Below are 26,609 nucleotides of genomic sequence, written 5' to 3'. Positions count from 1 at the left end.
ACGGTAAAGTTCCCGCAGAGGGGCTCCAAATGGGCGCCAAGCGGAACTGCCGGCTCGCCCGAGTTCGTCAGGAAAAAAAGGCGCACTGTGAAGCGCGCAAAAAGTCGCGTGCAAAATGTCGCGCACAAACTGTGGAGTCAAACGTGGGGGCACGTGCAGGCCTGCCCCGGGATTCCGCTCATCCGGACCCCTCGATGTGCGTCACGATGTCGGCGACGTTCGTGCCCACCTTGATGGGCTTGCCGAAGAACAAACTGCTGGAGGCGGTCGACAAGTAGTCTGCGAAGGGGGGGGAAAAAAAGAAGGAAAATAAGCAAATTGTGTAAGGGGGAAAAAAAAAAGGGAAATAAGCAAACTGTGTACGGGGGTGGGGCGAGCATATTTCTTCTCGCCCCCGCGTGCGCACACTCGCCCACTTACCAACTGAGTTGTGCACGCAGCCCTGCGTGAGGAAGTTGGTGGCGCACTCGAAGCTCATCTTGTGGAAGACGTTGCGGAAGCACCCCAGTCCGTGCCTGCTGAAGGACTTCAGGTCGCCTGCGGGGGGGAAAAAAAGGGAGCGTGTGGGTAAGTGGGAAGCGAGGTATACTCATGGGTTGGTCGCGGAGGTAAAGCGGGCCTGCATCGTGCGCATCGTGCGCACCGTGTGCCACGACGCCGCTCCATCGCGCCGCCGCTTTTCCGCTCCGCCCTACCCGTGTGCGTCATAAAGTCGCTGATGAAGGAGAGGTGGCGGAAGTCTATTTTAATCCCGTAGGCCTCGAAGACCTTCTTGAGCTCCTTGGTGATGCAGAGCCTGCCTGCCTCGATCCCATAGGTCTTCACGATCGTGTAGATGTCATTGCAATACAGTTTCGTCTTATCGATGTATTTATCCTTAATATTGTACAGTTTATAAATGTTCTTGCCTTCTATCTGTAGCTCGTATTCTGCCCCCGTGTGCGTTATGTCCTTCCCCTTGAGTATCTTGGGGTTATTGAGGTCCTTCACTTTAAAAAGAATCTCCTTTCCGAGCTCTGTCTGCACGTAACTTAAGAAGTCTATGGCGTGGGGAAAGAAGTTAATGTCCCAGCCGATTTCAAATTTGAGGGTCCATGTCACTGGGGAGAAGCTAATGTTCTTTACGAAGCATAACAAGCTGCATTTTAATTTGTCTATTATATTATTCACGCACTTTTTATTTTCACTCTGCAGTTTTGATGTCCCGTCTTGTCCCGCCATCCCATCGTCCTCCTCGTCACTCTCGTTCCTTAGATTCACATTATTCTTGTAGTCGTACGCGAGGTTTGCGAAGTCTCTGGCCATGCGCCGTTCCCACTCGTCGTCTCGGTTTGGTTCGTTTTCGTCTCGATCTGCTTCATCCTCCTCTCGATCTGCTTCATCCTCCTCTCGGTCTGCTTCGTACTCCTCTCGATCTGCTTCATCCTCCTCGCGGTAGGCTTCGCTCTCCTCCGTGTAGGCGTCCTCCCCGAGCCGCTCCGCCGACGTGGACCTCTCGGACAGGGGCGACCCCTTGGCCGCCGTGGCGGCGGTCACGTTAGCGGCGCTCACGTTAGCGGCGGTCACGTTAGCGGCGTCCACGTTAGCGGCGGCCACGTTAGCGGCGGCCACGTTAGCGGCGGTCACTCCAACTGCCTTCCTCCCTCTACCGCTCCCCCCTCTACCGCTTTTCCCCTCCGGCGCGTCATTCTGCGTGACGCTTTGGGCGGAGGAAAAGCCCTTGTCCGTGCTGGGCACGTCGGACGCGTCCGAAAGTTGGGACTCCCGCTCCGGGCTTCTGCCCCGCTTGCGCCTTTCCCTTGCGCTCCTCAGGGGGGCGGCGTCCCCCTCGTCGAGAAGCTCCTCCTCGGAAGTAGCCCCCTTCTCGCTTCCAACCTCCTCGCTTCCAACCTCCTCGCTTCCAACCTCCTCGATTCCAACCTCCTCGATTCCAACCTCCTCGATTCCAACCTCCTCGATTCCAACCTCCTCCCGCTCGCTTGGCTCACTTGGCTCACTGCGCTCACTCTCGTCGTAGTCGTTGTCCTCCTCGGAGACCGAATCTGGGTCTCTCTCCCCGTCGTTATCGCCCTCGTTACCACCATCGCTATCGCTGTTGCTGCTTCTTTTCGCTCCACCGTGCCGGTCATCCCCCGCGTGGCTCCCCCCACCGTCGCGGTCGTCGTTGCCGTCCACTTCGTCGCTCAGCGCGTCCTCCCCTCGGTCGGCGTACTTCCCGGAAGCACCGCCGCCGCTCCTTCCTGCCGCCCCACCGTTATAGCAGTCCCCCTCATCTATGTAGTTCTCATCGCGCACGACCGCCGCGTCCATCTCGTTGGCAGTTGCTCCCCCTCTGGAGGCCATAAACTTCAGCTTAGCATTAATCTTATCCTCATCATTTTTGTATTCAAATTTTTCCATACTAAAATTAAACTCCTCCTGCATCTTTGCGCAGACGAAAGAGAAGAGCTCATCGTAGTGCTCATGATTAAAGGAGTGGACGTGTCTGATGTTATAGGAGTGTAGACTCTCCTGGATTTTACTGAGCACAGAGCAGAGGACGCAGTTCACCGCTTTGCTTAGAATGGCTTGCAGAGTTATGTGGCTATTCACTTTGCAGAAGTGATGTAGATTCTCGAACTGAATCACAATTTCGTAGCTCCATTCCTTTTTAATTTTAAAACTGAGCTGTGTGTTTTGTAACGCATTCATCACCTTGGCTGCTTGCACGTCTCCCTCTGGGGGGGGGGAAACATACTGCCCATGCATGTGTTGGTCTTCTTCCGCTTGGTTGCTAACCACTCGGAGGGTATGCATCTGTGTGTTCTTTGCCCCTGGCTCTCGAAGAATCAACTTGCGGTCTACACCCACGCCGTAGATTACGTCACTTAGGCAGATGCTCTTGTAGGTGCTAAGTATCTTGTCTGCAATTTCGTTGATATAATTTTTCATCTCGCTGGCATCGTTGCCAGTTGCTCCTCGTGCTTCCATCTTGATCGGCACGTAGATCATCGGCTTGGACGTCAGCTTTGATGTTAGGAAGATCTCCTTCAGTCGGGGGATCCCCATGGTGACGTTCTCCGTCCCAGCCAAGTGGAAAGTGTTCAGAGTCATCTGCGTGGCGGGCTCTCCGAAGGACTGCGCCACCAATATGCCGATCGACTCTCCGGGGTCACACAGGGATCTGAAGTATTTTGACTTGAGGAGGGACGCGGACAGGCTGTCGAAGTCCTCCGGCAGGTTGTAGCAGTCGGCCAGGTTCAAGTCATTCGCGATGGTGTGGCGCAGCTTCTCCCGGAAGCGCTCGGACGTGGCGCCTATGTACGCGTAGGGGGAGAAGCGCGTCTCGAGCGGGTCGCCCGGCACGCCACGCCCATCGCCATCCTCTCCGTCGCAGCGCTGGTCAGTTTCGCTTCCCCCGCCGCTTTCACCGCTTTCGCCGCTCCCCCAAAATAGCCGCTCATTGCGCTGCATCCGCGGCACCTCGTCGTGGAGCAGGTACTTGCTGAAGGCGACCTGGTAGTTGCTCAGCAGGTCCCTGGACGAGTCCAAATAGGAGATCCTAGACGGGTCGATGCCGTCCTCCCCATACAAAAACTGAACAATTGCATTGTCCTCATTTCTCACGGTGCCGTCGTAGTGAAGGATTACACTCTCCATGCATTTTATGAGGCACCTCTGGATGTAGCCCGACTTGGCCGTCTTAACAGCTGTATCTATAAGACCCTCTCTCCCCGACATGCAGTGGAAAAAATATTCTTGTGGTCTCAGTCCTTCCAAGAAGCAGTCAGTAATTAACCCACAAGCTCTTGCACCATAATCGTATCGATGGAAGCTCGGGAGAGTCTTCCCCGAACGCATTCTAGGAACTCTCTTCCCCTCTAAGTACTGCTGATCTAGCATCCCACAAATCATTGCGTAGTTAACTTTGCTCCCCTTGGCACCGGTGAAAATCATATTGCTAAATCCGTTGTTCAGAAATTTGTTCATTAGATTCTCCATCGATATTAGGTTATTTGTATTTGAGGAGACTCTACAGAGGTAGGGTTGAAAGAGAGAGTCAATCAGCCCATCGAAGTCTCCTCTCATTTGAAGGAAGTAAGTATGAATGAGGTACTCTAGCTTATTAAACACATCCTTCATATTGTAAAATTGGAAGGTGGTGTCTTCGTCCGTTCCTTTTTGATTCACGCAGTCCTCGTAGTAGTGCTCCTTTCCGTTGAAGGAGAGGTTGCCTATTTCGTCGTTCAGGAGGAAGGAGGGGAAGCTCTTCTTCAGGCAGTTCCTTATCATTCGCTCGTCGTGTTCGTTTACGCGGGGGGGGGGCTCACCCAGCGGTGCGCCATAAGATTGGTCGTTTTTCTGATCGTCTCCACCGTACGGTTCACCGCTCTCTTGGCCGCTCTCTTGGCCGCTCTCTTGGTCGCTCTCTTGGCCGCTCCCCTGGTGACCCTCTGCTGTGCACCCCTCCATGTCCTCCAACAGGCGCAGAAACTTCGACAGCATCTCCTGCGTGGCCGCCCCGCCGCCCCCCTGGCCGGGCTGCTCCTGGGCCCTCTCCGCGCTCACGCTGCTCAGCACGTGGTGCAAGATCTCCTCGTTGCTCACTTCCTGGGAGAGGTCGTTGACGCAGCTCGCCAGGGCGGGGAAGTGCTTCAACACGCTTTTGCTTTGGAACAGCTCAAACAGGATATACACCTTCAGCCTCCTGCTGCAGTTGGCCCTTTTTAAGAAGCGAACGATCCTTTCGATCACCTTCGTGGCTTTGTCCCCGGCAAAGTTGGGGCTTTCCATGAAGCTGGGCTCGCTCAGCGACCGGAAGAGTTGCCTCACCGGGGCAGCGCGCAGGCGGGGGGGCGGTCGTTCCTCCGCTATGCCCGCTACACCCGCTTCCAAGCCCACCATTCGGTTAAGCGCACGCTCCACGCGGGAGGCGGGCGACGACGTGGGTGTCGCGGGCGGCTCCTCCCCCGGGCGGCGCGCCAACAGGTGCTGCATCTCCTTGTCGAGCAGCGCGGAGAAGTAGGCCTCCTCCTTTACGTCCAGCTGCTCCTCCGAGGGGGGGAGTTCCTCCGATGGGGGCAGCTTCTCCGACGGGGGCAGCTTCTCCGACGGGGGCAGCTTCTCCGATGGGGGCAGCTTCTCCGACGGGGGCAGCTTCTCCCGTTGCTGCGCTCCTCCGAGTGGTGCGCTCCCTTTTGGGAAGTCCCTAAGGAGGGCGCCCCTGCGCCTGTAGAGGCCAAACAACCCGTTAACATACACCTCGTTATTCTCGCTGTGCGAATTCATCTTGCCCCTGCTGTAGGCATTCATCTGACTGACATTCACATTAAGAGCCTTTGCAATCGAGTGGGTAAACAGGTTCTGCAGGTAAAAACCGGTGAAGGAGATCCTCTTGCGTATTTTTAACTTCTCCTCCCGGGCGTCCTTCTTCAAAATGAAATCATAGAGACTGAGGCTTGTCCCCCGCAACTGTAAGAAGCTGATGAACAGTCTCCCAAAGCAGTCGAGCATTACTGCTGCTGTCTTTGGACCGAACAACTCATAACACAGGTGAACGAAACTGTTAGAGCTCGCTCCGAAATGTAGCTTATCTAGCACCCCTTGGAGTAGCTCGGAATTTTTTATTATAACTTCGCATTCATTTTTTGGGTCAAAGGACCACAGGGACGGGTCCGTCTTGGCCTTGGCATAGTAGTTGATCCCCTTGTAGTTCTTCATAAAGTGATTATCCCTCCTGTGATTATAGGTCTCCACGGCCACTTGATCGATTATCGTCTTGAGGATGCTCGTTATGAGCTGCTTGCCCGTCCACAGCCTGCGCGGGAAGAGGATGGCGGGCTCCTCCGTCACGATGGTGAAGTGCGTCCGGTTCAGCACCACGGCGTAGGGGTCCAGGTAGCTGTGGTTGCGCAGCTTCCAGGGGCCCTGCGTGGGGGGGGCAGCGGTGTTCGCGGTGTTAGCGGCGTTGCCCTCGTTGGTGGGGTCGCCCCCCTTTGAGGACTTCACCGCGTTGCCGGGCCGCCCCCCCCGCCTCGCGCGGGGGCCCGCCTCGAAGAAGAAGCAGTCCTTCCGCGAAAGCAAACAGTTGAGGGCGCACTGCAGCAGGTTGCAGTACTCGTCGTAGTTGAGAAACGTCTCCAGCGACGTCAAGTGGAGCCCCCCCAGGATGAAGTCCTGCGCGAGACCCCTCAACGGAGAGCCGTCCTTAAAACTGGTGAAGAGAAAATCGCTGTTCATCAGGTGGGTGGCCTCCGACCTCGCATGAGCCGTTTGCAGAAGATGCAGATTCATTTCGTCCCCATCAAAATCGGCATTATAAGAACTACAGTTAACATAATTCAAACGAAACACCTTCTCCCTTTCAAAAATTTTAATAAAGTGAGCCATAATAGAAAACTTATGTAACGTCGGCTGTCTGTTCATAATGACTATGTCTCCGTCTCGAGCGTGTCTATGCAGAACCAACGTTGTGCATTGCTTCTTCAGGTTCATCCTCTCGAGCTGTTTAATGAGGAGGACCCTTTTCTCATAATCAGTGGAGAGCTTAAAAACGTTTCCCCTGGAGTCTCTATAACTTAGTGCACCAGGGTAGATGTCGGGGCCGTTTAAAATGAGTCGCTTCACATAATCGAAATTATTCTCCGTAATGCACTCATCCATAGTTAGTTTTTTTGCAAATTCGAGTGGCACTCCAATTTGGTTAGTCTCTATAAAAGTATCTGGGGAGATCACCGTACGAGCACAGTTATTTACTCGCTTCCCCATTATATTTTTTCTTAAAATTCCCTCCTTCTTATCTAGTATCTCCCTCACTCCCTGGTTGCTCATCTTAGCATTCGGCAGATGTGCTGCGAAGGTGCTATCAAAAAAGGTGTTCAGAGCAACCTGCAAATTGCTGAACAGAATGTTAATGTAGGCGCTCTTGTTTCTATATATGAGGTCGTAGCTCCGTAGGAAATCTATTTTGGTAATCTCCGTGTCTTCGTCCATAAGATCCGCATTGAACTTGTACTTCATTCGGATGGAAAAGAGGCCGAACATCTCCTTATACAGATGTAACTCTCTTTTGTTTCTCTCCAGCAGTTCCTCAAAATCGATTTCCTTCTTTGCACTTATGCACAAGTTTAGGAGCGCGTTGAACTTGCTCAGGACGCTTATCATTTTGGTCTTCTTGTGCACCCCCCGGAGCTTCACTCTAAACCGGTTGGCGCTGATGCCCATGTCGTAGAGGAAGAACACCTTGTGCCCATCTCTCTTGGTGAATGGGTACAGCAGGTGCATGACTTCTCGGTCGTTTTTCCTGAAGACCTTCTCCAGCAGGTCGATCACTTGGAAGCTGAACAGCCGCACGGTGCTCTTCTCCTTGGCGTTCTGCTTCTTGTAGCTGCGCACCATTTGGGGGAAGCTCTCCCGAGCGGCGGAAGCGGCGGAAGCGGCGGACGCGGCGTTGGCGGGGGTGGCGGGGGTAGCGGCGTAATCGGCGTTCGCAGCGTCGTCATGGTCGGCTGCATCGCCATAGTCCGCCGCTTCCTCCGCCGCTTCCTCCGCCGCTAGACCCTCGTCGCGCTCCACCAGGTCCTCCAGGTCCTCCTCCCCGGGCGCGGCGGGCCCGGCCTGCTCCCGCTTCCTCCCCACCTGCATGTACTTCTTCAAAAAGGAGTTCTGCAGGTAGACGCCCACGAAGTTGATGGTGTCCCTCTTCTGGGACATCCTGGCCGAGATGTTCCTCCTGCCCTTGCAGGCGGGGCAGCGCCCGCTCTTCTTCATGAGGAGCTTCAGGGTCTTCGTCAGCTGCAGGTACTCCTCGTAGTTGTAATTCGACTGGAAGGCCAGCTTCGTCGGGTCAAACTTAAACATGCTAATTTTCTCCTTCAGCTTTTGCAGCTTCGCGGGGGCTGGCCCAGTCTCGCCGCGGTGCTGCCCGTCCGCCTCACTTGAGTGGTGTTGCCCCTCCGCCTCACTCGCGTATTTCTGCCCCTCCGCTTCGCTTCCGCAGTTCTGCCCCTCCGCTTCGCTGCCATAGTCCATGGCGTCCACCTCCTCTTCGCTCCCGCAGTGCTGCCCCCCCGCTCCGCCCCCCTTGTGCTGCTCGCTAATCCGCCGGTAGAGCCTCTCAATCTCCCCGACGACGTGCTCCCTATCGTAGCTCCTCTTGCAAACGATCCTGTTGGAGCTCTCGATCTCGTTCAGAGCCCTCAGCTGGTAAATATGCTTCAGAAGAAAAATCGTATCCTCAGAGCAGCACACCTGAAAGCAGTCTAAGCAAACTAGCCCCAACAGCTCACACAAGTCTTTATAAAAAAGGGGATTAAACAGAGGCAAGCTAAATTCTAAGTGCCCGATATGCCCAACGCAATTTTCGTGCCTTTCAAAACAGACGCTACAAATTTGCCTATAATCGATGGTCCCATATTTGGGATCAAAATACATCTTGGAGGTGACTCCACTGGAATTCATTTTCTCATATTCTAGCAACTCGCTTTGGTATTTCCCCAGGGACACCCTCCTCAGCTCCTCGCTGGTCAGCACCCCCAGCTCCGCGCTCCGCACCTCCACGCTCACCGCCTTGTTCACGTCGTACATGGTGGGGGGGAAGAAGCAAACAGCATAGAAGAGGCGGAGAGGTGGAGCGGCGGAGCGGCGGAGAGAGGCAAACGGCAGAGATGCGGCGGAAAAAAACAAAGGAAGGCCCTCCCCCTCTCACTCGTTAACGCGTTGCTCGTACTGGCAGGCTTAACCTCTGCATGTCCCCATGCGTATAAATACCTATGATATGTGCCCCTCGCGCACGCGCAGGAAATTACATAGGTCAAAACGCGCAACATCCCAAAAGAGTCCGCGCCGCATACTTTTACGTGCCCACGCAAAGTATGCATACGCTCTAAACAGGTTATGGGTTATGATTAACAAAGGATGCTACGCAGCATGATGGGAAAAAAAAAAAAATTGATCTACAAACGGATTTTTTTTTTTTTTTTTTTTTTTTTTTAACGCTTCTACGCCCGCTTAAACGGAGTAGCAGCGATGTATATGCTATGCTATGCTGTGCTATGCTGTGCTATGCTGTGCTACTTTTTTTTTTTTTTTAAATTGCTTTTTTTTTTTGGATCACCGATCGGGGAGGGGCGCCCCCATTTTAAATCCACTGGGAGAATCGTCTCCTCATCAAGCGGAATTGTACATGCGACTGTTCGAGCGCGAAGAGGTTGGCAATAAAATGAGGTAGCTTTTTTTTTTCTTCTTTTTTCTGTTCTTTTTCCTTTTTTTTTCCCCATCATGTTGCAAAAACCAAATGCGTCAAATGGCTGGTTGTGGGGGCACTACATTCCCCGAGGGAAGAGGCAGCGCCACGGCGAGGGAAGAACCCACTGCTTTGGAGCGGCGGACATGAGGTGAATCCCGCGAAAGGGTCGACGCCAGAACGGGTGAGGTACCCCCCTTAGTTGTTAAGGACAACGAGGAGGTTTGTTCCGCTTGGCGTTCTCCTTCTTCTCTTCCTCTTTTTCCGCTGTTCGCCTCAGATCGAGGCAGAGCGGAGTCCGTTCGGGTTGGCATCCCCCCAGGTGAAGCAGCCCATCAGCATATCCCCCTGACGCGCTTCTTTTCTTTTCCCCACCTGTTCCTCTCTTAAAACATTCATGCCGTATGCGTAGCGGCCAGGCAACTCCATCCCATCGGCATTTCCCCCCCCATAAATTTCCTCTTTGCAAAGAAAAAAAAAACGTTACAGTTATATTGCAGCACGATGGGAGACGCCCACATCCTCTGTGCAATTTTCCCCACGCGGAGAACCTCCCCTTAAGGGAAAAAAAAAAAAAAAAAAAAAAAAAAAATGAACGGTTTGGCAAAATAGCCTTATGGTGGGTACCCTCCTTTGACGTCACCTCTTGTTCGCCCCCTGCTCCAGTTCGTCAGTCCATTGCCGCGTTTACGAGTCCCAACGTGAGGCTTCCACTGGGGGCACGCTCGCAGGTCTAACCGCGGGATAAGTGGCCAAGTGCATCGGTGCGAATTGCCCGGCTTGTATTATCTCATCATACGGGTGACCCTCACAGGTAGTCCCAACGGGTAACCTTTCGCGTCGTTCCCCTTCCTTTTCCCGTTTACACTTCTCCCCCGCAAGGGTGCACACAGGAAGGTAAGTGCACATAGTTGAGGCGACATTTCGCTCACTGGGAGGAGTTAAAAAAAAAAGGCGAAACAGGACCAACGCAAGGGAAGGAAGACCCCCAGGGGGTAAAGAAGTAACAGAGGAGGACACCCTTCGTGCGAAAAAAAAAAAAAAAAAAGGGAGCAAAGGGGGAGGAGCGCGAGCAGATTGCCGTGTGCCGCTTACCGCTTGCCGCTGACCCCCCATGGAGAACTTCCGCATTGTGCTGAGCGAAGACCTGCGGGGGGGGAAAGTGCACGCGGAGCTGCGGGCACTCCTAAAGGAGGAGGAGGAACGGGACAAGCATGAAACGGAGTATGGCAGGATGCTCCGGGGGGGGCCCTCCGAAGGGGGTTACCTTCACGAGGGTCACTCGGAAGGGGGTCACTCCGAAGAGGGTTACCTTCAAGAGGGTCACTCCAAAGAGAGGGAGAGGTACCCCCAAACGGGTGGCAAACGCAGGACACCCCTCTTGGAGAGGCGCACCTGCCACATTTACACGGACTTTCCCTACAAGTCTCACTTCGCGAAGAACCACGAGAGGAAGAACCAGGGGGGCGCCCCTTCGAGTCGCGCGAACGACGCGGCGGACGTGAATGATGTGGACGACGCGGAGCTGAGTGGACCCAACCGAGTGGAGGAGACCCCCCCGCCGAGGGACCTCCACCTAGCGCTGATCCTCGTCATCATCGATGAGGATTACATGGAAGAGGAGCACCCCCTCGTGCGGACCGCCATTCTGAGCAAAATAAAAAAAATACAAAAAGCGTATGACCATGTTAAGGTCATTTGCCTCTTCATAGGAGTGCGTGAATATATAAGTAGAACCAGCTGCAGCGAAGAGGATGGTGGGTCCTTCCACAGGAGGAGTGTCCCAGAGGGGGGACCCAACCCACTTGATGGAGGACACCCCAAGATGAACGCAAAGACGTTTGATAGACTCATCGCGACCCTTCTTGTTCGCCACCAAGTGGATTCCATCGAGATGGAAAACGACAAACGCCTGCACATGTTCATATTTAAATGCTGCCGGTATCTGCACATGTCCAAAGTTCGGAAGGCCAATTCGTACTTTAAGGTGAAGCCGGCCGGGCTCAGCCAGCTCAGCCGGGGGAAGCTCAACGGGGGGGAGCGCAATGAGGAGCTGAGCCGGGAGGAGCCTAATGAGGAGCTCAGCCGGGAGAAGCTTAATGAGGAAGAGCTGGGCCGGGTGAAGCTTAACGAGGAGCTGGGCCCGCCGCCTCCCGGGGCGCCGCTCGAACGAAGGCAACTCTCCACGTGGGTCTCCCAGCTGATGCAAATCAGCGGCCTGTCCGAAGATGCCTCCATAAAAATCGCCCAGACCTTCCACACCCCCTTCGACTTAATTATGCACTTCAAAAAAAAAAACGATGAAGAGTGCCTAAAGGATTTTATGATCAGCTCGTCCTACGGGGACCGCCGCCTGGGCAGGGCCCTCTCGCGCAAAGTGTTTCGCGTTTTCTCCCCCGGCGCCCATCCCCACAGCTACGTTTCGTAGGCCGCGAGCTGCAAGCCGCAAGCCGCGCTCATCGGTGCACCGGTGAGTGGTCATTCCTCCTACCGGTCAGGTGGTCTTCCTTTCCCCCGAGGCGCCCAAAGGGGTGATATGAGGTTAGCCCGTTTTTTTCCTTTTTTTGCTAACCTTTTTGTGAACTTTTTTTTTTTTTTTTTTTTTTTTTTTTTTCATTCGGGTCGTTTTACCCCATGTGGCGCACCCGAAGGAGCAGAAAGGGACCCCGCGCGGTTGGCTGGAGCAGTTCGACCCGCGTAGCCTCCAGGCCTCTCATTAGAAGGGGTCACCCATTTCCTCAGCTTAGGAAAGCGACGTTGTAGTATCCTTGCTCACCACGTTGTGGCGTTCGTGCTCACTACATTGTGTCGTTCGTGCACACCACATTGTGGCGTTCCTCCTCACCGCGTTGAACCGAGTGCCATGCCAAGCGGTTAATGGGAGCCACTTTCTCCCGCCTTGCCCTCTCCACCACTCTGCTTGGGCTGCTCGCCAGGGGTGTACACAGGGGTGAGGGAAGGGCGGAGGCGAGCGCGCTAGCTCTCCAGTTGTGCGGTCAGCGGGGGAGAAGAAGAAGAGCAGGAAGAAGAGCAGAAGCATACGGGGGAAGAGCAGCAAGAAGAACAGAAGCATACGGGGGAAGAACAACCAGAAGAACAGCCACATCCGGGGGAACAACCAGAAGAACAACCCCCGGGGGAACGCCACTCATGAGAGGCGCTTTCATCTTCAAGGGCAACGCACACCACAGCTGGTGCATCTCCAGGGGGACACCTAACGCGCTGGGTTGGAGCACACCTCCAGTGAGGAGGCGCTTTTTCGCAAAAGTGAGAGGTGGGAGTGGGTCGCAGGGGGGCGGCCACGATGGGGCACACCCAGGGGGAGCTCCAAACGAAAGTGCCTCCGTTGCACCACACCCCGGAGGAGCTCCCCACGAAAGTGCCTCCGTCGCACCACACCCCGGGGGAGCTTCTAACGAAGGTACCTCCTCTGAACTACTCCCCGGGGAAGCTTCAAACGAACGAACCGGACGCACAAAAATAAAAGACATCCTCCGTGCCCAGGGAACCCACAGCGAAGGGGAAACGTGCACCATCTGCGGGTGGGTCAAGTCGGTGAGGACAGTCGGCAAGAATCGCTTCTCCTTCATAGACGTTAACGATGGGTCCCACGTGAAAAATCTGCAAGTGGTAGTCGACGCGGGGATCCCCAACTACGGGGAAGTGTCTCGGGTGCTGACGGACGACGCGGTGGAGTGCTCCGGGGAGCTGAAGTGCTCCTTGGGGAAGAAGCAGCGGGTGGAGCTCTGCGTGCGGGACGCGGCGCGGGCGCACTACGTGAGGCTCCTCGGTAGGGGTGAAGGGGCCAGAAGCGGGGGGGGAAGCGGGGGGGGAAGCGAGGGGGGAAGCGCGGACGGCGAAGGGGAGAAACGCGACGATGGTGAAGGTGACCGACGCGACGATGGTGAAGGTGACCGACGCGACGATGGCGAAGGTGACCGACGCGGCAAGCACTACGCGATCGCCAAAAAGTACCACTCAAAGGAGCACCTGAGGAGCTTCCCCCACCTGCGCGCGAGGACCAAACTGTACAGCTGCGTCTTCAGGCTGAAATCGGACGTCGTGGCGGAGACGTTTAAGTTTTGGAGGGAGAGGAACTGCACGTACATCAACACGCCCGTGCTGACGAGCAACGACTGTGAGGGGGCGGGGGAGTTATTCCACGCGACCACGCTGATGTCGCGGCGGGGGAGCGGTGGGGGCGGCGAGGCAAATGGTAGCGATGGGAGCGGCGGAGCAAGTGGCATCGATCAACGCGATGAACGCCCCGGCGAGCCCGTTAAGGGGGACCCCCCCTTCTGCAGAGACTTCTTTAAAAAGCCGTGCTACCTAAACGTGTCGAGCCAGCTGGCCCTGGAGTGCCTCTGCTGCTCCATGGGGGACGTATTCACGCTGAACCAGTCCTTCCGAGCGGAACAATCCAACACAGTGAGACACCTCAGCGAGTTCCTAATGATGGAGGTTGAGCTGGCCTTCTCCAACCTTACCTCTATCATTTCTTTGGCAGAAGAATACATCAAGACGATGGTGAAATTCGCTCTGCATCAGTCGGAGGACGTAGACTACATCCACGAGCACCACGACCGCACGCTGAAGGAGAAGCTGCAGGCTGTTTTGCAAAAACCCTTCGCCGTCGTCACGTACGATGAGGCTATGCAAATTGTGAAGCGGCACGTGGGGCGTGTGGGGGTGGCGGTAGATCCGCATGTAGCAGCACGCACAGATGTGTCTCAACGTGGGGGCGCTCCGCCACCCAGAGCCGACCTCACCTTCGAGGAGCAGCGCTTTCTAACCGAGGTGCACTTCCGCTCGCCAGTCGTTGTTGTGAATTACCCACAGGAGATTAAACCCTTTTACATGGCTCTTAACGCGGATGGAAAAACAGTTGCTTGCATGGACGTGCTCCTTCCGCACGTCGGAGAGGTGGTTGGGGGGTCAGAACGAGAGATAAGAATACACACACTGGAGCGGCGGATGAAGGAGAAGCGTCTGGATCTGCGGCTGTATGAGCCCTACCTGCAGCTCCGTCGCCAGGGTAATGTGCCTCACGCGGGGTTTGGGCTTGGCGTGGACCGGCTCATTATGTTCCTCACCTCCATGAGCAACATCCGGGACGTCGTGCCCTTTCCGCGCGCCCCCGGCTCGCTCTTCATGTAGGGGTGGAGCACTTCAAGCGGGGGGTCAAGCGGCGCCTCCCCAAGTGGTTAGCGCGTCTCCAAGTGTTTGGGGCGTCCCCATTATTTTAACTTCTTTACCCACGTAACTTCTTTACCCACGTAACTTCTTTACCCACTTAACTTCTTTACCCACTTAACTTCTTTACCCACTTAACTTCTTTACCCACTTAACTTCTCCATTGTGTTAACTTCCCACCTACTCGTTCGCGCGGACGAACTCGCGCACGTCCGAGAGCACCACCTCCAAGGGGTCCACCCTGCGCGCGTGCAGGCACACCCACTCCGCGTAGCAGATGCTGCTGTTGGCCAGGGTGTCGATGCACTCTCCGACGAGCTGGCAGGGGGGGCAGAAGTGGGAGAGGAAGGGGTGACAGGGTGGTAATAGAGGTGTGAAAAGCTACTGAAAAAGGCAGCCGAAAAAGGCAGCTACGTTTGGCAGCTTCGAAACGCGACCGAAGCAGGTATCCCCCCTTGCCGACCCGCCTCACCTGCTCGGAGGACGTCTCAAACTTGCGGCACCGGCGAATGCACTCCTCGCTTTGCCTGCGGAACTCCTCGATGAGCACAGAGTTCCTTTCGCTGAACCTGAGCAGCTCATCTATCCGTTGCTCGAAGGCAGAATTGCTAACCACCCCAATGAGTCTTTCGGACACGCCTTTCAAACTGTTGTATTTCTGCACCACTTGGGTATTTATATTCTCTATTGTGTTGAAGAAGCCGTTCGTCAGGGCGCACTCGTCGTAGGGCATTTCGCTCTGCAGGTCTCCTAACAGGGGAGGGGAAGCGGTGCGTTTGGTAAGTGGCGACCAAGAGGCGCAGCGGATGGACCTCTAAACGGTTGGGTTATCAATCGGGTAGGCTTGCAACCGCCTAGCTGCCATTCGACTGGGATGCCGATCGGGTAGCCGTCCCAATCGCCCAGCTGCCAATCGGTTAGGCTTCCAACCGAGTGGCCGCCTCTCCCTCTTTCGTGCGTACGATCGCTGTGGTGCCCTCCCAGCTGGGGGTCGTCCTCTTGGCGCACCTCTCCACGCGCTCCGCTGCAGGGAAGGGGGAGGAAATGTGCCGCTTTTGCCCAACTACCACGTGGGGTTCATCCGAGTGATCTCACAGTTACCACCGAGGGGGGGTGCAGACGGGGCGCAGCTGTGGCTCACCTAAAAGGGTTCCTCTGTTGGAGGGCCAACTGGCCGACTTCGCAAGGGGTGTTAAGGTCGTCCAGCTGGTCAGAGTGGCAAACCGCGCGAGTGTCCCCGGCGAGGTTAGCCTCTCGAGTGTCTCCAGCATGGCAAACCTCACGCGCATCGCCAACCTGGCTAACCGCACACACATCACCAACCAGCCTAACCCCTCCACCCTTGGGAGACTCCTCCCGTTCTCCCTCCAAAAGACCCACTGGAGTCTCGGCCAGCTGCCCACTCGGGCCCTCCTTGAAGCTGTGCACCTCGAACAGGTTGTCACTGCAAGGGGCTCTGCGGGAAGGGGGAGAGGGAGCGGTGAAATTGTGTGTATGTGTGTGTGTGTGTGCGTGTGTGTGTGTAGGGGGGGGACACGAGAGGCTTTATTCATCCCGCGGGAGGGGGGTCCCTAAAGGCCCTACTCAAAGTTGTCTTCCAGAAGGAGCTCCATTTCGGGTGTGTCCTTCGGGTCTTCGCCGCTTCGAAAGAGGTTAGGCGGTTAAGCGGTTAGGCGGTCAAGCGGTTATGCTGTTAAGCGGTTAAACGGCTACGCTGCCACGCCGCTAGCCAGGTTGACGCTCGCGCGTCGTACCTGCGCGCCTGGAAGGGCGTCTCGTTGGCGCCCGTGTCGCTCAGACTGCCATCTCTGTGGAGGGAAAAAAGGAACAAACGGAGGGGGAAAGAGCTTCCACCAAATGTATAACCCAAATTGGCATCACACAACACACCCAGATGGACACCACCCTGTTCGGCTCGGTAACTTACCCAGAATTGCAAAAACTTCGTGGGGAACTTCCCCCCACATGATCAAACACACTGTAGTGGTCGTGTGCCATCTCCAGTTCGCCGAATATGATTGAGTCTATGCAACTTGGCTCTTCCTTCAGCTTCATGTTTGCCTTTACGCTGTTGAGTTCCCCTTTCGCTGGTTCGTCATACAGACTGAGGTAGTTTTCCAGCGTTTCGCTTTTCAAGTGGGAGGGGAGAGAAGCAAAGGGGGCGGTCAACACACACGAAGAAGAAGCAACAGGGGGGTGGACCCACTACGACGTACATCTACACAGACACCACAACGATGTTACTTGGGGGGAGAGATCCATCTGGGGGACCTCCTCATTTGTTTCCCTCTCCACCCCTTTTTTTCTATTAACCCCTCATCTTTTTACTTTCTGTTCAGGTAGTCCGTTTCCCCTTTGACGGAGTCCTCAATCACAGTTTGCGGCGAAGCGAAGGGATTGAACTCGGCTCCCATTTTGTTTTTCCTTCAGGGGGGTGGATACAATGTATGGGGGGAGGCGTTGCCAACCAGTGGAGATTCCTCTTCAACCGGGAGAGACACCAACTGGCTGCTCGCAAAACAAAATGACAAAGGCACAACTATACCAATGACGAACGATCTTTCGTTTATTATGCAAAACAAAAAAAAAAAAAAAAGTTGCCAGACAGACCCACAAAGGAAATACAACTTGGCATATCAATTGGGAGGGAAGAAGAAACAAGCGTTACGTAAAGGCAGTAATGGCCATCCTCTTTTTTTATATTTTTATTTTTTTTAATTTCCACACCAGACTGACGAGTTATATCCCCTGGAATAGTCATTCGCGGAGGCACCCCCCGTCATGGGGAGGGGTACGTACACCTCTTCCCTCCCCAGGTGGCCAAAAAAAAGGCGTTCACAATTCGTCGCTTTCCAGTTCGTCAGGGGGAGACGGATGGGCGCTAACTCCATGCCGTTGCTCCCCCATTCTTTGGCACTTCAAACGGTTTATGGTTTATGTCTTTCCCCCGTGGGGACTCTCTCCCCCTTAAGATGACGTCCAAAAAAAGGAGAAGGGAACATCGCAGGGAACAGAAATCTGGAGCGTCCTACGCCAGGCGGCTGCTCCAAATTGGGGTGACCCGGAGGTCTTCTTCACTCCGCTAGGGGGGAAAAAGAGCATCGCGGAAAGTAGTGGCGACGTTGCGGGTAACCTTCCTGGTTACCGTAGCATTGACGAGGGGGAGACACGTAGCCGCAATAAAAACAGTGGAGCGTCTCTCCTAGGTGTAATGTTGACCGTCCCCTGGGTGCACGCGTAACTGTGGCGGAGGGAGAGCAGTGGAAATGCCAAGGGGGAGGCGGTTCGATTTCATCTGTCATTAGTGCCGCCCTACCAAAGAGCTTCACATGGCAATCGTCTTAGCGTAAAGGAAGAAACAAATAATAACTGCTCATACGTTCGACGGCGGCTGCACATGGGAAAGCACATCCCTGTGGGTCAGTCGCGAGCGGACGTCTCTTCTCCCCAGAGAAGTGGAAAGTCGGGTTAACGGCTAACCGAGAGGACGCGAAAGGGAGGTATAGAGGCAGCTCTAAAGGGAGCCCTAAAAGGAACTCTCAACAGGGGGACAAATAATTACACAAGGAAAAAAAAAAAAAAAAAAAAAAAACAACTCCATTACATTACATTATATTACATTCCATTCAATTCAATTCGATTCAATCCAATCCAATGAACGGGTCACCATTTCGTATGCACATGCCTCCCCGCACGGTTACTTCCTTCCTTTTAAGACCCCTGCGCCTCGGCCCGCCCCCTCGGCGTCACTCGCTGGCCGCCCTTCCTCCCGCACATCCCAGTTGCGGGCAATTTTTCCGCCGCACGGGGGCAAACAAAGCGGCAAAAAAATAAGGAAAGAAAAAGAAACCTTTCGCAGCCTTATGCCCATGTCGCTTCCAAACAATTTCAATCCATCTGCGAATGCTTTGCCAGCTGCGCGGGAGGTTAAGGCCACCCATCGCGACGCGAAGGATCCGCACCAACAGCTCGCAGCAGTGACTTTGGCGGGAAGGAGTTATGTTGACATTACAGAGCATAGCATGGGAGTCAACTGTGCCCCCCCCGCGCGCTTGCAACTCTGGGTTTAAGCGAAGGGACGAAAGAGGGGCAACAGAGGGAGAAGGAATCCGCAGGGGTAACCTGACCGAGTCAGGCAATGCATTCATAACATTACATAACAGTACATAATATAATAACGTATCGTATGATCTGCCGAAGTCAGGCAGAATATGCAGCAAAGGTGCTTCATCACCTGACCGAGTCAGGCAGAATATGCCGCAACTGTGCTTTCTTTTCACCTGACGAGTCAGGCAGAATATGCCGCAAACGTGCACCACACGACATGGTACGATGCGATACCGCTGGGGGCGCCTAACACGGCAAAGCTGGCACATTTCAAGTAAAGGAGAAAAAAAGGACACCCCTTGTTTTCTTCCCCCGTTTTAGCATCCCCGTGGGTAGCTAGCCATTTTGGCAAAGCAAAAAAAAAAAAAAAAAAAACGAGAAGAAGCGAAGCGATGAGCAAGATGGACCACAAAACAGATGGCAAAGAAGACCACAAAAGAGAAGGCAAAACTGAAGGCGAAACGGGACAGACCGGCAAGGAAGATGCTGGCGACACAACCGAGGGCGCCGACCAAAGGGAAAAGTGGACCGCCGCACCGGAAGAGAGCACATCGTATAGGTCTCTGTACAAACACAACTACAAAGCGCACGTGTACGCGGATGATTTTGTGTGCCTTCGATTGAAAGGTCGTGGAGGTGAGGGGCACGATGATGGAAGCAGTGAACCGCAGCAGTGTGTAGAGCCGTTCGAGGGGGATCTCCCAGTGGGTGGCTGCCCACATGATGATACACCTGTTGGGGAGTTAAGTACTAAAAGGGACAACAATGAGGAGGTTGCTGCCACAGGGAGGGACAACCTGTGTGGGGTTGCAGTCGATAGGATTGACGAAGCAAACCCCCCAAGGGAGGATGCTCAGTACGTTCAGGTAGGCAGCAGAATGGAGGACCACCAACCAGACGAAGCGATATACTCCCAAGCGGGGACACAACATAGCAATCACGCTAATGAGGAGAAGAGGGAAAACTCGGATCTTCAGCCTCACTCCGATGATAATTACACCCTTCAAGAAAGCTACAGCAGTGACTGCCATCTGAAGGAGGAAATGCCACACGAGAGTAACCAACCCAGTGAGGACCTGCCCAGCTGGGAAGCACACAAAATGAAGGAGAAGGACCAACCCCCAGAGAAACAAAACAAAATTAAAATTATTGAAATGTTTAAGATGAAGCTGGAGAGTAAGGAGATGAACAGGAGTCGCCATTTCGGTGATGACGTCCGTGGGGGGGGTCCCGGTGGCGCTCATCACGATGGGTATGGCGATGGGCGTGACGATGGGCGTGACGATGGGCGTGACGATGGGCATGACGATGGGCATGGTGATGGGCATGACCACTCGGGGGGCGCCTCCCCCGGTGCCTCTAACCGCTGCACGCAGATACGGGAGAGCATCTCTCGCATATTCAGCGAGTCGCCCTCCTCCAAGCCGAAGATAATAAGCGAGCTGAAGCACGGCGAGGGGCACCCCAACAGCGGTAGCAACGGAAGCGGCAGCCACCACAGCAGCGGTACCCACCACGGAAGCGGTAGCAACGGAAGCGGCAGCCACGAACGGGAGAGGGCGGACGGAAAGGCCAACGGAGCGAAGAACGCATTGAAGGAGGGAAGCCTCTTGAGGCTCTTCAGATGCGAATACTTTGACACCCACCTGCACATTAGGTACCTCTACGACAGGAGAGAAGTGGGGGTCCACGAGTACCTGGTGAATTCCCTTTACACGCAGAGGAAGTACGAGGATATATTATTTTACCTCCCGCAGCTCAGTCAAATTTCGCTAGTCCGTTACGAGTCCTCTTCCCTCTATCGCTTCCTCCTTTGCAAAGCCAGCAACTCCATGCACTTCGCATTAAAGCTCAGCTGGATCTATCATTCTATAGTAGAGGACAACTCTTCAAAATATAAGGACTTGGCTCACAAGATGACTCAAGAAATTGAAATGGCTGTGGTGAATTGCAAACCATTTAACGGTAAAGGCACCTCGGGGAACGAGAATAAGCAGTCGTACCTGCTGAACCTCGCCCACCCGCTCCTCTTCAAAAGGAAGTACCTCATTAAAAGGATCAAAGATAATGAGCGGTTCGAGCGCACGAAGCTATCCAGGAATTGCCTGAACAGGTCATGCAACTTGTGCTTGCTGAAGGGGGGGGAAGAGTCCACGCAGAGCGGGATGGAAGTGGCTGTGCAAGGCGAAACGCAGAGGAACTCCCAAAGCGCTGATCTGAGTTCCGCTCCAAATGCCGCTCCAAGCGCCGCTCCAAACGCCGCTGCTCATGCCGCCACACATGCCGCTGCACATGCCTCGCCCAAGAAGCGGCGCAAACGGGAGGCGACGAGCACAGCGCCGCCCCCCAAGCTGCCCCAGTGCTACATTGTCAACTCGGGCGCCCTCTCCATAGCCAGGGCCAGAGTGAAGCTCCCCAGCACCTACGCCAAGCTGGGCAACCCCCTCAGCGCATCCAAGTTCTTCCTCCCAGAATTTAATTGCACCTTTGATATGATAGGAGAGCTGCAGCAGTTTTTTATGAAGCAGAGGAGGTGCGATTACTTTAGCCTCCTGAACAACTTTGTGAACTTGACCATCTCCGTTTCTAACCTTCTGTCCACCGAACCAGATGTAGAGATACGCAACGAGCTCCTCAACAGATTCATTTACTCTTTAAACAGTTGGATGCTCATGCGTAGGTGCATCGTGGCTGCATGTACTAACGTTTTTTCCATGACGGGGCTGTGCATTCCGCTCGAGTGCCTGTCCCCCCCCCAGAGCGGCCAGCGAACGGAGCCGACCCCAAGCAGCAATGGCAGCAATAGCAACGGTAGCAGCAACATCAGCGGTAGCAGCGGCAGCAGCGGCAGCGGCTTGCAGATCCTTCACTTTAACTACGATGAGTGCAAAATATTTTTCTCCAAGAAGAGGGCGCCCTACCTGCTCATGTTCGAGGTGGCGGACCTGGACGAGGACATCAGCCACATTCCGGACGGTCTCTTTTACCCCTCCAGCGTGGGGGGGGATGAAGCGGCGGGTGAGGAGGAGGAAGAAGCAGGTCAAACGGCGAGCGAAACGGCGGGTGAGGCAGCGGATGGTGCAACCCGTGGCGTGACTGACGAACCGACGTCGCAACCGACGCCGCCACCGCGAAGGAAGGGCCACCGCATCGAAAGGAACTTCTGTTCCTCTAAAAACTACGGGCTCTTCAACGAGAACAGCAGCTCCTACGACTACGAGCCGCGAGGCGGGGTGCATGATGGGAAGAGGAAGAAGAAGAAGAAAAAGAAGAAGAGGAGAAGCGAAAGTGGGGAGGACGACGAGGGGGGGGCGCACACCGGCCAGAGTGGTTCAGAAGTGGATCGGGGGAAGGAGGAACGCGGGAAAGGCGCGCAGGGAAAAAAAACAACCGGCGCGGACCTGGACGCTCTGAAAATGGAGCACATGTACGTATACAACTGCATAGTGAACGACCTGCGAAAGGAGAATTTGATTTCGTTCCCCTCGGGGGAGGAGGACAGCCTCTCCATAATTAGGAAGTGCATAGGGATGAGGGCGGACGAGGAGGACGAGGAGGGGGGAGACACGGAGGGGGGCGACACGAACGGGGGCGATCCGGGCGATCCGAGCGAACCGAGCAACCTCGGGCAGGGCGGCCCCGGTTGGGGGGCCCCCCCCGCGGAGGAAGGCCCCCGGGAGGCAACCAAGAGCTTCCTGGTGAACGCCCGCTCCGCGTCTATGCCCAACTATCTAAGTAGCTCCCTGGAGAGGTGCAACATCAGCTCGAACGACAATGACAGCAATGAAGTGAAAACGTCTGTGGAGAGCATCAGCAGTGGGCTGGCTGACCTCCCACCTGGGGGGTTGCACGGAAGTGAGGTGGACGCTCAGGTGGACGCCCAGGAGGATGCCCAGGTGGAAGCTCCAGATGGAGGATGGAGCCCCTCCCCGGGTAAACGCCCCAATGATAGTGGTGTCACTGCAGATCAACCGTTAGAAGGCGCCGCCCCCTCCCCACACAGCAGCTTCTTACACGCGGGGGAGAAAACAGGCGACGCGCTAGACATCGACGAGTACTTCAAACCAGCGAATTACACCAACGAGGAATTTAAAAAAAGGTATTGTAGAGTTATAAAGAGGCTGCTATGGGGAGAGCTATTTGAAGAAAAAAAAAAAAAAATTAGGAAAACGTCAGCTTATGGGAAGTTAAAGACATGGGATTTGAAGTGCGTAATCGTTAAGGGTGGGGATGACTTGAGGCAGGAGCTGCTGGCATCCCAACTGATTCGCCAGTTTAAAATTATTTTTGAGAATGCGGGCCTGCCGCTGTGGCTACGCCCCTACGAAATTCTAGTGACGGGGGCAAACTCCGGCATCATTGAATACGTAAATGACACCTGCTCGGTGGACTCGCTCAAGCGGAAGTTCGGCGCCGACAGCATCTCCACCATCTTCAACGTGGTCTTCGCGGACTACATCTTCGAGGCCAAGAAGGTGGGCGCGTTAAGCGGTGTCAACCGCGGGATGCGTCACCCACTTCTTCGCTTCTTCGCTTCTTCGCTTCTTCGCTTCTTCGCTTCTTCGCTTCTTCGCTTCTTCGCTTCTTCGCTTCTTCGCTTCTTCACTTCTTCGCTTCTTCGCTTCTTCGCTTCTTCGCTTCTTCGCTTCTTCGCTTCTTCACTTCTTCGCTTCTTCGCTTCTTCGCTTCTTCGCTTCTTCGCTTCTTCGCTTCTTCGCTTCTTCGCTTCTTCGCTTCTTCACTTCTTCGCTTCTTCACTTCTTCGCTTCTTCGCTTCTTCGCTTCTTCACTTCTTCGCTTCTTCACTTCTTCGCTTCTTCACTTCTTCGCTTCTTCACTTCTTCGCTTCTTCGCTTCTTCGCTTCTTCGCTTCTTCACTTCTCCACTTGTCCCCTTCTTCACCCCCCGCAGAACTTCATCGAGAGCCACGCAGCCTACTCGCTCGTCTCGTACCTCCTCCAGGTGAAGGACAGGCACAACGGAAACCTCCTGCTGGACTCGGACGGACACCTCATCCACATAGACTACGGCTTCATGCTCACCAACTCCCCTGGAAACGTAAATTTTGAGACCTCCCCCTTCAAACTCACCCAAGAATACCTAGACATCATGGACGGAGAAAAGTCAGAAAATTATGAGTACTTCAGGCGCCTCATCGTCAGTGGCTTCCTCGAGGCCCGCAAGCACTCGGAGGAGATCATCCTCTTCGTCGAGCTGATGATGCCAGGTGTGTGAGCAGTACGCGAGCGGTGTGAGCGGTGTGAGCGGCGCGCGAGCGGTGTGTGAGCTGTTTGCTAGCTGCATGTTAGCACCTCATCGGCGTGGTAACCCCCATGTTGCCGCTTACCCCCATGCTACCGCTTACCCCCATGCTACCGCTTACCACCCATGCTACCGCTTACCCCCATGCTACCGCTTACCACCCATGCTACCGCTTACCCCCATGCTACCGCTTACCACCCATGCTACCGCTTACCCCCATGTTGCCGCTTACCCCCATGCTACCGCTTACCCCCATGTTGCCGCTTACCCCCCCCGCGCAGCTTTAAAAATCCCCTGCTTTGCGAACGGCACGCAGTTCTGCATCGACTCGCTGAAGGAGCGCTTCATGACGAACCTGGCCGTCGACGTGGTAAGTGGGATTGGCGGCGCCGTCAAACGAGCGGCCAAAAGAGCCGCCCAACGAGCCGTCAACGTTGCCACCTTGTGTGCCGCTACGCCGCTATACCGCTATGCCGCTATGCCGCTCACCCCTCCACTCACTTCTGCCACCCCGCAGTGCATCCAACGAATCAACGCCCTCATTGAGTCCTCCATCAATAATTTTAGAAGCGTCCAGTACGACTACTTCCAGAGAATCACCAACGGAATTATGTGACCCCGGGGGGGGGGGGGTAGTCACCTCTGCGGTGTTCCCAACGGGCAGGCAGGAGCGCATGCAGTGCGCACGCAGTGTGTATGCAACACGTATGTATCGCTTACGCAACGCGTATGTAACGCGTATGTGTATGTATGCGTGTGCCCCCCGCTGGCCTCCTTCCATCCGAACCGTCCCTGACGCGGAGGCGCCTTCGCCCCTTTTTTGTTTCCCGCGTCGTTTTGCTTTGCCAGGTGGAGGAAGGGGCACATGCAAACAAGCGTATGCTTCTGTCAACAGGTGTATATCGCTCCGCCAACAGGCGTATACTGCTCTGCCGACGGCGTATATCGCTCCGCCAACGCGCATGCTGTGCTCCCGCTTCCATCCCTGTGTGCATTCCGAAGAAGGCGCTCCCCCTGTTGTGCGAAAAGAACGAAAACTTTTTTTTTTTTTTTTTTTTTTCTTTCCCCACGTACATGCAATTTATGGCTAAAAGGAAAAGAGAGACCTTCACGTCAGTTCGAGGGAACGCCTCCTCCTGCTCACCAGTTGGAAGGATTCCCTAAGCAGTTTTGCTCATCCTAAGTTTGGGCGTTACGCGCAGAGGAATCGGGCCCTTTGACTTACAGCGCTGGTTTGCGGCGCGACTGGGGAGCGTTCCTACGGGAGTGGCCTCGCCAGCTCGGCCGCTTTTCCAGCTCGGCCGCTTTTCCAGCTCGGCCGCTTCTCCACCTCGACCGCTTCCCCACCTGCAAGTGGGCCGCATGTCGGACGGAGAGGCAAGCGCGGGCAAGGCCGAGGGGCCCGGCAAAATCGACGAGCAGTACATTCAAAGCGAAATCGACAAGCTTAACATCGAGGAGCTGGTGCAGCCGGAGCAGAACAATGCACTCAAGAGAGTTATTAAAACGGACCGAAAAATTGTTACCCATTTAGATAGCAGGATAAGTGCTCTGCACAAGTCGTGCCAGTATGGAAGGCAGGTTTCCAAAATTATTAACTTCAAGGCGGAGGGACTCAGCAGCATTTCGCTGAAGGAGAAGCTCCGCCTCGTTCTGGACACCCTCTCGGGCGAGTTCTCCGAGGAGACGCCCACAGGGGGGGGAGAAGCGGTAAACGCGGTAAACGCGGCAAACGCGGCAAACGCGGCAAACGCGGCAAACGCGGCAAACGCGGTAAACGCGGTAAACGCGGCAAACGCGGCAAACGCGGCAAACGCGGTAAACGCGGTAAACGCGGTAAACGCGGCAAACGCGAGTGACGTGGGAGAGGACCCGCCCGGGGAACCCCCCCCCCGGGGACGAGCCAAGCGGCTAAGCTTCACGAAGCTCTCGAAGCACTTCGGCGTAGACACCCTCCCCTTCTGCCCCATCAACTACCACACCATCCCACTGAACCTCTTTCTAGACAATGAAAATGCATTCAGCCTCCACAGGAAGGAACAGACGAAGAAACACAGCAGGACCAAACAGACCCTCGGCAACACCACCTACAGAAAGTTAAAAGAATTCTCTCATGAAAGCGAACCGGAAATTAAACTGGAGACTTACGAACAGTCAATGAGATTAAAAGATAAGTTAGGGCAACTGGAAAAGAAAAAAAAAAACATTCCTTTTTTAAATTTTATCGTAGACTGTGATCCCACTAATGGGTTTAATGAAACGACCTTCCGCTTGTTCCTGGTGACTCTGCTCGTTTCGAAGGGCCACGTTGAGTTCTATAGGGATGCCAACAAAGTGCTGTGCGTCCGGACGAGTGACCTCTTTAGGCACACCGAGCAGGGGGGGAGCGGCGGTGATGGGAGCGGCGAAGATGGCGGCGTTGGCAATGGAAGCGCTGGTGATGGGAGCGGCGGCGGTGGCTACTCCGCGCGCCGCACAGGCGAGACGCTCCCTCCGAGGAAAAACCAGGCCCTGCTCACTGCCTGGTCATACCAGAAGTGGGAGGAGCTGGTCAACCGCCTGGCGCCGCACCGCTGAGGGGGGGCGGCCCCGTAGGGGAGCGGATCGCAGGGAAGCGGCACCGTAGGGAAGCGGCATCGCAAGGAAGCGGTAACGCAGCCATGTACACTTTTCTGCAGCATGCTCCCCACGGGGAGTACCTCTCTCATCAAGTGAATCCTCGCGCGAAGGATGAAACGCCTCCAATTGCGTTTGGCGAAGCGAATGAAGGCTGAGCTACTGAGCCACCGTCCCTCCGTTTCGCTTTGACACACGGGGCTGTCCA

General features: G+C 55.0%; 7 protein-coding genes across 7 annotated transcripts, besides 16 other annotated features; 4 read left to right on the top strand and 3 right to left on the bottom strand.

Moving 5' to 3' along the window:
• PVX_098025 (DNA-directed RNA polymerase I 190 kDa polypeptide, putative) lies at window positions 1-8,565 on the bottom strand (the record flags this gene model as incomplete). The annotated part of the gene is made up of 3 exons (XM_001613215.1): window positions 1-279; window positions 421-537; window positions 696-8,565. The coding sequence occupies 3 exons, from the start codon at window positions 8,563-8,565 to the stop codon at window positions 179-181; spliced, it is 8,088 nt and encodes a 2,695-aa protein (XP_001613265.1). The 3' UTR covers window positions 1-178.
• Window positions 354-385: a microsatellite.
• Window positions 1,035-1,062: a microsatellite.
• Window positions 2,941-2,981: a microsatellite.
• Window positions 3,440-3,460: a microsatellite.
• Window positions 3,752-3,778: a microsatellite.
• Window positions 4,152-4,191: a microsatellite.
• Window positions 7,224-7,329: a microsatellite.
• Window positions 8,566-9,050: 485 nt separating the features above from the next.
• Window positions 9,051-9,736, bottom strand: PVX_098030 (hypothetical protein; the record flags this gene model as incomplete). Its single annotated transcript, XM_001613216.1, has 1 exon — window positions 9,051-9,736. The coding sequence occupies exon 1, from the start codon at window positions 9,258-9,260 to the stop codon at window positions 9,051-9,053; it is 210 nt and encodes a 69-aa protein (XP_001613266.1). The 5' UTR covers window positions 9,261-9,736.
• A 601-nt stretch (window positions 9,737-10,337) lies between these two features.
• Window positions 10,338-11,651, top strand: PVX_098035 (hypothetical protein, conserved; the record flags this gene model as incomplete). Its single annotated transcript, XM_001613217.1, has 1 exon — window positions 10,338-11,651. One exon carries the CDS (start codon window positions 10,338-10,340, stop codon window positions 11,649-11,651), a length of 1,314 nt encoding a protein of 437 aa, XP_001613267.1.
• Window positions 11,652-12,373: 722 nt separating this feature from the next.
• PVX_098040 (asparagine-t RNA ligase, putative) lies at window positions 12,374-14,380 on the top strand (the record flags this gene model as incomplete). Its single annotated transcript, XM_001613218.1, has 1 exon — window positions 12,374-14,380. The coding sequence occupies one exon, from the start codon at window positions 12,374-12,376 to the stop codon at window positions 14,378-14,380; it is 2,007 nt and encodes a 668-aa protein (XP_001613268.1).
• Window positions 12,640-12,670: a microsatellite.
• On the bottom strand, window positions 13,746-16,873 carry PVX_098045 (hypothetical protein, conserved). Its single transcript, XM_001613219.1, has 7 exons — window positions 16,745-16,873; window positions 16,344-16,544; window positions 16,171-16,224; window positions 16,001-16,057; window positions 15,757-15,872; window positions 14,889-15,166; window positions 13,746-14,734 (listed from the first exon to the last, which is right to left on the bottom strand). The coding sequence occupies exons 1-7, from the start codon at window positions 16,828-16,830 to the stop codon at window positions 14,597-14,599; spliced, it is 930 nt and encodes a 309-aa protein (XP_001613269.1). The 5' UTR covers window positions 16,831-16,873; the 3' UTR covers window positions 13,746-14,596.
• Window positions 14,216-14,247: a microsatellite.
• Window positions 14,927-14,958: a microsatellite.
• An 80-nt stretch (window positions 16,874-16,953) lies between the features above and the next one.
• Window positions 16,954-16,991: a microsatellite.
• A 543-nt stretch (window positions 16,992-17,534) lies between these two features.
• Window positions 17,535-17,557: a microsatellite.
• A 1,367-nt stretch (window positions 17,558-18,924) lies between these two features.
• PVX_098050 (phosphatidylinositol 4-kinase, putative) lies at window positions 18,925-24,401 on the top strand (the record flags this gene model as incomplete). The annotated part of the gene is made up of 4 exons (XM_001613220.1): window positions 18,925-22,998; window positions 23,435-23,750; window positions 24,067-24,155; window positions 24,303-24,401. 4 exons carry the CDS (start codon window positions 18,925-18,927, stop codon window positions 24,399-24,401), a joined length of 4,578 nt encoding a protein of 1,525 aa, XP_001613270.1.
• Window positions 19,043-19,069: a microsatellite.
• Window positions 23,766-23,789: a microsatellite.
• Window positions 23,851-23,873: a microsatellite.
• Window positions 24,243-24,268: a microsatellite.
• A 746-nt stretch (window positions 24,402-25,147) lies between the features above and the next one.
• On the top strand, window positions 25,148-26,362 carry PVX_098055 (hypothetical protein, conserved; the record flags this gene model as incomplete). The annotated part of the gene is made up of 1 exon (XM_001613221.1): window positions 25,148-26,362. The coding sequence occupies one exon, from the start codon at window positions 25,148-25,150 to the stop codon at window positions 26,360-26,362; it is 1,215 nt and encodes a 404-aa protein (XP_001613271.1).
• Window positions 26,363-26,609: the final 247 nt, after the last annotated feature.

This window comes from Plasmodium vivax, chromosome 10 (genome assembly GCF_000002415.2).
Source record: "Plasmodium vivax chromosome 10, whole genome shotgun sequence".
Taxonomy (NCBI): domain Eukaryota; phylum Apicomplexa; class Aconoidasida; order Haemosporida; family Plasmodiidae; genus Plasmodium; species Plasmodium vivax.
The sequence above is the reverse complement of the archived record's forward strand: the minus strand, read 5'-3'. Positions and strand labels throughout refer to the sequence as shown.